The sequence below is a fragment of the Octopus bimaculoides genome, chromosome 4 (assembly GCF_001194135.2).
Source record: "Octopus bimaculoides isolate UCB-OBI-ISO-001 chromosome 4, ASM119413v2, whole genome shotgun sequence".
Lineage (NCBI taxonomy): Eukaryota > Metazoa > Mollusca > Cephalopoda > Octopoda > Octopodidae > Octopus > Octopus bimaculoides.
In genome coordinates this window covers 97,880,984-97,890,987 of record NC_068984.1, presented here as the reverse complement: position 1 = coordinate 97,890,987, position 10,004 = coordinate 97,880,984, and the positions used below count along the sequence as shown (strand labels likewise).

Below are 10,004 nucleotides of genomic sequence, written 5' to 3'. Positions count from 1 at the left end.
GGCATGGTCATGCACTGTCATAACTATCTTCCTCCTAAGCCTTGTGAATAGAATTTGGTTGATGGAAACTGTGTGAAAGCTCGTGGAGAGCCATTTTAGATTTTAAGAAGAAGCTGATGTATACAGGATAGATATTTCTTAACTACATGGTTCCGGGTTCAGTCCCACTGCGTGGTACCTTGGGCAAGTGTCTTCTACTATAGCCTCGGGCCAACCAAAGCCTTGTGAGTGGATTTGGTAGACGGAAACTGAAAGAAGCCCGTCGTATATATGTATATATATGTGTGTATATGTGCGTGTGTCTGTGTGTCTGTGTTTGTCCCCCTAGCATTGCTTGACAGCCGATGCTGGTGTGTTTATGTCCCCATCACTTAGCGGTTCAGCAAAAGAGACCGATAGAATAAGTACTAGGCTTACAAAGAATAAGTCCCGGGGTCGATTTGCTCGACTAAAAGCGGTGCTCCAGCATGGCCGCAGTCAAATGACTGAAACAAATAAAAGAGTAAAAGAGTATAAAAGATATTATGAAAGGAGAGGTTTTCTGTTTCATTTTTAAGTTTGAAGTCTATATTGATGTATAAAACATGTCTTCATTGTTGATCAAACTGCAAGAAACAGTCATCACATTTCTTTCAAACCATGCCCTATTATTGTAAAAAAGAAAGAGGGCACATTAGATAATTTCTACTCTTTCATTGGTTATTCAAAACACAACTAATACCATCACCATTGAAAAATCTATCAAATATTACAAACTGCATCATTCACTGATTTGGTTTCAAGTTCCTTCAGCTGTAGACTATCTATTTTCATGGTACATAATGCTTACTTGTTTCAGTCGTTTGACTGCGGCCATGCTGGAGCACTACCTTTAGTCGAGAAAATCAACCCCCAGGACTTATTCTTTGTAAGCCTAGTACTTATTCTATCGGTCTCTTTTTGCCAAAACGCTAAGTTACGGGGACGTAAACACACCAGCATCGGTCGTCAAGCGATGGTGGGAGGACAAACACAGACACACAAACACACATACATACATAAATATATATATATACACATATACGACGGGCTTCCTTCAGTTTCCGTCTACCAAAGCCACTCACAAGGCTTTGGTCGGCTCGAGGCTATAGTAGAAGACACTCGCCCAAGGTGCTACACAGTGCGACTGAACCCGGAACCATGTGGTTGGTAAGCAAGCTACTTACCACACAGCCACTCCTGCACCTATGTAAAAGAGACAATGGCCATAGACAGAATATCTTTGATCATAACCTCTCATTGGTGACACATAGAAAACTATTACCACCTAAAAATATTGTTACTAAAATCTCATCAAAACAAGACTATCCAATTTTCACTTTCTCGGGCATATCCATAAATCAACCTACTGTTTTCCAAACATTGTGACATTTTTATCCCATTGTCAATACTATGACTCAATTTTACTTTATAAAAAGTAAAAAAGTTTCACAAATTTTACAAATTTAGTGTAAGTGAAACTAAAAACAATTGAAAGAAGGGATGTTATTCCTGTTTTTTAATTATAAAATAAGTAAAATGGTTCCTACTGTGGGGAGCAATTAAGTCAATAATTGAAAATTATATATCAGAGTGGATGATGTGTTGACAGAGACAATGAATAGATATGATATATGGATGACAGGTAAATGAGTCCACAGATTTTTATGAGAGAATATTAAAAAAGAAAGAAACAAACAAACAAGACATTTTTACTTGTCATAATACTAATAAATAATCTTGAAAATTGTGTCACTTCCGCTTACATTTCAAGTAAATGAAGGTTTTCATTTCTCAATTCTTCAATAATATAAATAGGTTTTTACAAACATTCGCACTGAAATATGTTAACAGCAAAGTTAACATTACCAATATTCCACAGTTAATATATCAATCCACTTCAGAGCTTTCAAATTGTTAAAAGTGTGGTGAGGGATATTTTAAAGAATTTTTGGAGAAAAATATGTTACAACTAGTGGTTAAAATTTACTTACTTCTTACAACACAATTTATCCAAACAGTGGTAAGTTTCGTTATTTTCTTCACTTCAATCATTTTTCTTCTTATCTCACATTGTGTAGTTAAAAAAATAACAAATATCAGACAATTTGAATGTAACTGACATTATATTACACTCTCAAAATTAATAGTTGACAACTCTTAGATAAACAGATGTCACACACATACAAAATTGTGACTTATTTCACATTTCTGATGACTAGGAAATGCTTTAATATGAAATACTTAACTAAAACTTCATATTCTAAAAGCTTTTTCTGAAAATATTTCATAAAAATTATTTTTTATAATGATTAGTTTAATACCTCTTTATAAACAAAAGTTTACTGACAATTTCATGTATAGCTTGTTTTTACTACTACACCCTGGAACATCTTGCAGTTTTTGTAAGCAGCATGTTTCAAGGTTCAAACTTACAATTCCGAGAGATTGCTCTGCTCACATCAGATACCACTAAGATGGTACTGTCCCAGTATTGAAATTGTCAATTCACTATACAGTGCAGTTAATACCAGGTTGTAAAGCCCTCACTCTATGATTTTTAAGAAAGATATTCACTTTGTGATGGGTGGATAGATTTAATGTGAAACAATCATTACATGCAGCAGAATCAGAAGAAATGGTAGTATGTCAAACAAATGCACTGCAGTATTTAGTTACAGTTCTGAGTTCAAATCGAGCTGAGGTCAACTCAGCTTTTCATCCTTCTAGTTTCAGTAAAATAAAGAGCCAGTTAAATACTGAGATTGATTTGTCATTACCCTGACCATAGCAATGTTAGAAATCGATTTTACAGTTTATCCACGCTTACAATTACACATGGGAACTATTTGCAACAAAGAATATATAGCACTGAACATAGTTATTTGATATTGCTAAATAGAACATTGACAGAAAACTATAGTCTTTTGAATTTTGATCTAAAATGTTTATAGGAGCATTGGAGTAAATAGACAGGGTTTATGTGAATATATCAGAGTAGTCCCCCTTCTATACCGTCATACATAACATACATACGAGCAGGTGCACACACACACGCACACACACACACGCACACACACACATGCACACACACATCAAAAATGATTTCTCTGGAATACAGAACTTTTCACTACAGCTTCTCTGTGTGAAGATGCTAACAACAAAATATTGTGATCTAGGCAGCCAGAGATTGTTCTGCTCACATCAGATACTATGTTGGCACTGACCCAGTATTACAATTGTCAGTTATACAGTGCATTGAATACTACATTGTAAAGCCCTCACCCTATGATTTTTAAGAAACATATTCACTTCATAGTGGATGAATCGATTAAATGTGAAGCAAACAACAGTCACTGCAAGCAGCAGAATAAGATCTAGGATTTGGATCCAGTGGTAGATCTAGGAGCTTTCTGTTATTTTCTCTTGGCTACAGTAGAATTTGAACTTAGCATTATTTGCTAATGAAATAAATTGGAAGAACTGGTAGTATGTCAAACAAATGCACTGCAGTATTTATCACAGTTCTGAGTTCAAATCCAACTGAAGTCAACTCCACTTTTCATCCTTCTATTTTCAGTAAAAATAAGGAGCCATTTAAATACTGAGATTGATTTAATTGTCAATACCCTGGCCTAACATTTGTGATCTTAGCAATTACAGAAATCGATTTTACCATGCTCGTAATTGCACCTACTCATGGCAACTAATTGCAACAAAACTGAATAAACACAGTAAGAATGTTAGCAATAGACATATTGCAGTCTTAATAACTTGAGTAACATCTCTTTCGTTATTTATCCAAAACCTAACTAATACCGTCACCATTGAAAAATGTATCAAATGTTACAAATTGCATCATCCACTGATTTGGTTTCAAATTCTTTCAACTACAGACTATCCCTGTTCAGAAGTTACCACAAGATATACAGGATTTTGTTCAGCAGAGTTACTTCCTGAAGGGTAAGTCATCAATTGTAATTGTAATCCTTAATGCCACTACCATACACATGTAAACACAAAGGTCTATGATATTTTATACAGACAAGTGACATATTTTGCATAGTACAGACTCGACACACACAAACACTAGATGGCATTCTCTGAAAAGATTATTTAATTTATTGACAAACCTCCACTCAACAATACATTACAAACATTTGGCCATTTGATCTGCTGTATCTAATTGTCTTTTACAATGCTATCACCACATTTTCTGTTTATCAAAACTAACAAGTTGTGTACCAAACTATCTCTCTCCTTCTTGTCATCTCTACACTGTCTCAAAACCCTGATCTAAACATTTAGTCCTCTTCTTCTTCAACAGAACAGCAACCCTTGGAATTCCCTCTTTGTCCATCTTAATGTTATTTAACTCTAGATTAATTCTAATCCAGCTGACTTGTGAACAAAAATGCTCCAGCCATAACCATTATCTTTATTTTATATATTTTACTTGTTTCAGTCATTTGACTGTGACCATGCTGGGGCACCATCTTGAAGAATTTTTAGTTGAAACAATCGACCCCGCTGCTTATTTTTCTTTTTTAAGCCTGGTACTTCTTTGAATGGGTCTCTTTTGTCAAACTACTTAGTTACAGGGACATACAGTTGTCAAGGAGTGGTGGGGGGAGAAACACAGACACAAAGACACACACACACACACACCCATGATGGGCCTCTTTCAGTTTCCATCTATCAAATCCATCAACAAGACTTTGGTCAACCTGAAGCTATATTAGAAAACACTTACCCAAGGTGTCACACAGTGGGACTGAACCTGAAGCCACATGGTTGAAAAGCAAGCTTCTTACCACATAGCCATGCCATTGCTACTTTTATTTAGATACAGTATATCCAAGGCTACATTTTTTAATATGTTCTTCCATTTTTAAGATAATTGGTGGGACAAAAAGAAAAGCCAACAATTGCTAGAATTAACAAAGCATTAGATATTAATAACTCTGTATGTACAGTATGTCCAGGCAAAATTCGACAGGAAAAGAAAACATAATATCCCATCCAAAAATAAAAAAAAGTATTTTTTAAAATCAATAAATAACAACTAGATTATGACGGGGAGATAAATGTTTACTCAAAGGAGCTATTATCACCTTCCACCATTATCTCAAGATAGCTCCAGAACATGGTGCATTCCTCACAGTGGAAGACCTTTGAACATCTCCTTGGTCTTGGTCACCAGCTTGGCATTGGTGTTGCAGCAGAGTGGTTGGTGTCTTTCTCAACCTTGCCCCGTACACAGAAATCCATGGGATTACAATCAGAGAATTAGGAGGCCAGAAATTGGGGCTGGTGAAGTTGTAGAAATTCTCCAATAATCACTTCTGACTCTTTCTGGAGGTATGACAAGGAGCTGAATCTTACTGCCACACACATATGGCCTTCCAGCAGCAACCCTCTCCAGCCAGGGTTTGACCAGTCTCCATCAGTTTCCCATAGCTACCTGAATTGAGACTAGGACCCTATTCAAATATGTAAAGATAAATTCTAGTATATGGATGTTGTCAGAATGCCTGCCATGTCCCTTCCTGCTGGCCATGGCTTCGTGGTTTCCATTGCAGCTGTCCACACCACAGCCTTTACAGACTTCATAGCATTGAGCAGCAGTCATGGTGTTAGCATTTTGATACCTGGTGTGAATCATCATGACACATGTAACACTTTTCCAATATTCAGGTCACTTCCAGTCCACCATGTCAGCTAACTATTTCTCAGCTACATCTTCAATTTTTATGCTCTCCAATGCCATTGACTGTTCACCAATACATCAAACTGTTCCTGGAAAAAGGTGACACAAAATACTGTCAAATTTAGCCTGAACACCCTATATGTCTGTGTAATCTCTACTGCTACTACTACTACTACTACTACTATTACTACTACTACTACCACCACCAAACCACCACTACTACCACGACTAGCACTGCCACTTCCACTGCCATTGCCACTACCACTACTGCTGCTGCCATCTTGTCTATGATTGCCACCACCACCACTGTTTTTCCATTAAATTATGAGAACCAATAACACTACTAGTTTTTCTGGCCAACCTTGTTCCATTTCTCATGTCTTTGATGCTGTTTTAGTCTCCCAGACTTTGCACCAATAGAATCACCAGAACGATGCCACATTATTAATTCTCACTTCACATTATTATATCTCATCCCAGTTTCATTCCTGCAACCATTTGATAAATTGGTCAGAGTTTTACAAATTCTAAATTAACAACCCTTTTCCCAGCCAATATATATTTTTGCCATCAAACACTCAGAAAAAGCTAACCCAGTTCCAAACAGTATCCTCTTATGTATGTCCCTCAATATCACACTATTAAAGTACCAAGTATGATCCTCCTATGTAAGTTCCTTAATTTAGAATTATTAAAGTCTATAATCTCCCTACCTTCAAGTGATTCTCATCCAACTGCACAGTGTATAGCCCCTGGAGAAGACCACCACCAAGGAAATGTTGAGTCAAAGTTATACCTTCTGAATGGTCGACTGACTTGCTAGAAATAACACCAAAATATTTTTCAGATCACTGTGTAACACTTTCAAAAGGAACACAGTTGATAATGTGTTTCTAATAATATGTCTGAAAGAAAGACAGGATGGTTATGGTTTGAAAGTCTTTGAGCACAGGTCTGTTTAATCAAGGCAGCAATTAACAATAGCAATAACTGAGAAGTGTTTATCTACCATGATATTCCTACAAGATGATGATAAGAGGGTTAATGATACTTTTGTGCATTAAAAGCCCATTAGCACTTTTACTTCCTAAAATGTTACAAAGATTTCTGATGTCTAGAATGAATAAGGTGAAAGAGTTCTTAAAATTTCAGGCTGGTTGATGCCTGGGAAAGGTGGAGAAAGGAGGCTGTATCTCTTGATGAGAAGTGGTTGTATCTCTATATCCACTAGTAGAGTATAGATTTTAAGAGATTGGTAGCAACAGAATCTGTATCAATATTGTTTAATGTTTCCACCTACCACTCTAATGCAACTAGTTCTTCCATCAATACACCATCAAATAAATTCCCCATATTCACTGAATACTTTGTTTTAAATCCAACCCTTTATACACAATAAAATTCTTGCATTCTCAATCCTACATTTCACAGGAAGACAAATGCTGGAAGAGTTCCAGCGAAGCCACAATCAGAAAATAGTAAATATAGAAAGAAATTAGCCTACATGATGTTTATGTTAACACTCAAACAATAGCTCTCTGAACTTGCCATCAACCAAATTTTACTCAGCTTCAATCTCTCTGTATGCTTCCACTTACAGAGAAAAAACTAAGACTAGCAAATGCATCATTAGGGTTACATAATATAATGTGTCATTAAGACTACATTATCTAACTTGTTATTAAGACTACTTTATATGTGTCATTAGGACTATATTATATAATGCCTCGTGAACACTACATAATATAATATGCTATCATGATTCCATTATCTAATGGGACACTAGGACAGAGCTAGAATCTGCTTTGACTGCAGCAAAGGCAGATGTCCAGATGGAATAATCCTTTTTCTGTTCAGATAGGGAAGTCCTTCATTTGGGACACCAAATATTGTGGCACATTCTCAAATACCAACTTAGTTATTTTAGTTGGAAACATTGGTGCTGCTACTCTTCACACAGATGAGTGAAGATAACTCTGTAAAAGTTGAAGAGCGATATCTTTTCATGAAAATCAATGATGAAACTTTTGGTGTCTTCAGTCTCCAGATTGCCTCTCTCCTCAGTCAAATTGAGCTGTGGCCATTGTACTTGAGGAAACTACACTTCTGACGTACAGTGGGTGATTGCAGTGGATATTGCTGGCTGTTCTTTGTGGTAATACTTTTGCGCTTCTGTCTTCAGAGGATACATGAGACTAGTTATTCTACTGAAAATGTAGAATTTATAGTTTTCAATTAGTGCTCTGAATTTATATAGTAATTATATATATGTCCATATGTGCATGTACTCACACATACATACACACACACACACACACACACACATTAATATATATATATATATATATATATATATATATATATATATTCATATCATACATATCATAAATACACACACACTCACACACTCCCAAACACATATACTTGCTTGCACGCGCGCGCATGCACACATATACACACACACATACACACACACACACACACACACACACATACACACACACTCTGTCTGTCTGTCTGTCTGTCTGTCTGTCTGTTTCTCTCTCTCTCTCTCACACACACTCTCACAGAGGGACATACACAGATACATTGGGTTTAAAAACGATGAAGCATCAAACAAAGCCTAAAACCTCTTAAACCCGTTTTTCAACCACCACAAATTTTCTCTCTTTCTCTTTATCTCTTATTCTTCTCCAGAAGGATTCTACTCCTTTATTATTGTCCACCCACGACATGAAGACGGAGGAGATTTAAGGCCGTAAGTCTTTATTATAAACTCTGGATTTCAAACTTTTTTTATTTAAATTTAAAGCATTTGAAGTGAAGACATGTTTTTGATATGTTGGAAAGTTTGTTGATAGTGGAAGAGATGAGCTGAAGTAGAAAGGGACAAACCTCTAAAGTAAACCCACTTTATTGTTCAGCGCAGTGTGATCACTTCGAAGTATAATGATATAGGATGGCTAGTTGTTGTTCAGCAGCCTTAAGTTCACTCTGACCAAATGGTCCTCTGGTACAATGGAGTTGGATGAACATTTAGGAGTGACCCTGATATATCATTCTCTATCTATCTATCTGTCTGTCTGCCTCTCTGTCTGTCTATGATGTGGCTATGTGGTAAGAAGCTTGCTTCCCAACCACATAGTCCCAGGTTCAGTTCCACTGCATGGCATCTTGGGCAAGTGGCTTCTATTATAGCCTCAGGTCAACCAAAACCATGTGAGTAGATTTAGTAGACGGAAACTGAAAGAGGCCCATCGTATATATATATATATATATATATATATATATATATATATATATATATATATATATATATATATATATATATATCATCATCATCATCATCGTTTAACATCCGCTTTCCATACTAGCATGGGTTGGTCGATTTGACTGAGGACTGGTGAACCAGATGGCTACACCAGGCTCCAATCTGATTTGGCAGAGTTTCTACAGCTGGATGCCCTTCCTAACGCCAACTACGCCGACACTGTACTGGGTGCTTTTACATGCCACCGGCACGAAGGCCAGTCAGGCGTTACTGGCAACGGCCACGCTCAAAATGGTGTATTTTATGTGGCACCTGCACAGGAGCCAGTCCAGCGACACTGGCAACGATCTCACTCGAATGTCTTTATACATGCCACTGGCACAAGTGCCAGGAAGGCGACGCTGGGCACAAGTGCCATCACGATTTCGCTTTTGCTTGTCCCAACAGGTCTTCGCAAGCCGAGTTTCATGTCCAATGAAGGAGACGACATTGGCATGGGTGCCAGTCGTTGAATTTAGTTCGATTTCGATTTCACTTGCCTCAACAGGTCTTCACAAGCGGAGTTTAGTGTCCAATGAAGGAAGGTATGCATAAGTGGGTTGGCTACACCCCTGGCAGAGGACTTGGATTTAGGTCTCACTTGGCTTTCCTGGTCTTTTCACACACAGCATATTTCCAAAGGTCTCGGTCAGAAGTCATCGCCTCGGTGAGGCCCAGTGTTCGAAGGTCGTGCCTCACCACCTCATCCCAGGTCTTCCTGGGCCTACCTCTTCCACAGGTTCCCTCAACTGCTAGGGTGTGGCACTTTTTCACACAGCTATCCTCATCCATTCTTGCCACATGACCATACCAGCGCAATCGTCTCTCTTGCACACCACAACTGATGCTTCTTAGGTTCAATTTTTCTCTCAAAGTACTTACACTCTGTCTAGTATGCACACTGACATTACACATCCATCGGAGCATACTGGCTTCATTCCTTGCGAGCCTACACATGTCCTCAGC

General features: G+C 37.5%; 1 protein-coding gene across 1 annotated transcript in view; it reads left to right on the top strand.

Moving 5' to 3' along the window:
• Positions 1–1,790: 1,790 nt before the first annotated feature.
• Positions 1,791–10,004, top strand: part of LOC128247612 (uncharacterized) — a 44,942-nt gene continuing 36,728 nt past the window's right edge. Inside the window, exons 1-3 of the mRNA XM_052967304.1 lie at positions 1,791–2,041; positions 3,915–3,981; positions 8,426–8,486. Of these exons, the coding sequence (XP_052823264.1) occupies positions 1,982–2,041; positions 3,915–3,981; positions 8,426–8,486 (188 nt within the window). The 5' untranslated portion in view covers positions 1,791–1,981. The remainder of the gene's footprint in view (positions 2,042–3,914; positions 3,982–8,425; positions 8,487–10,004) is intronic.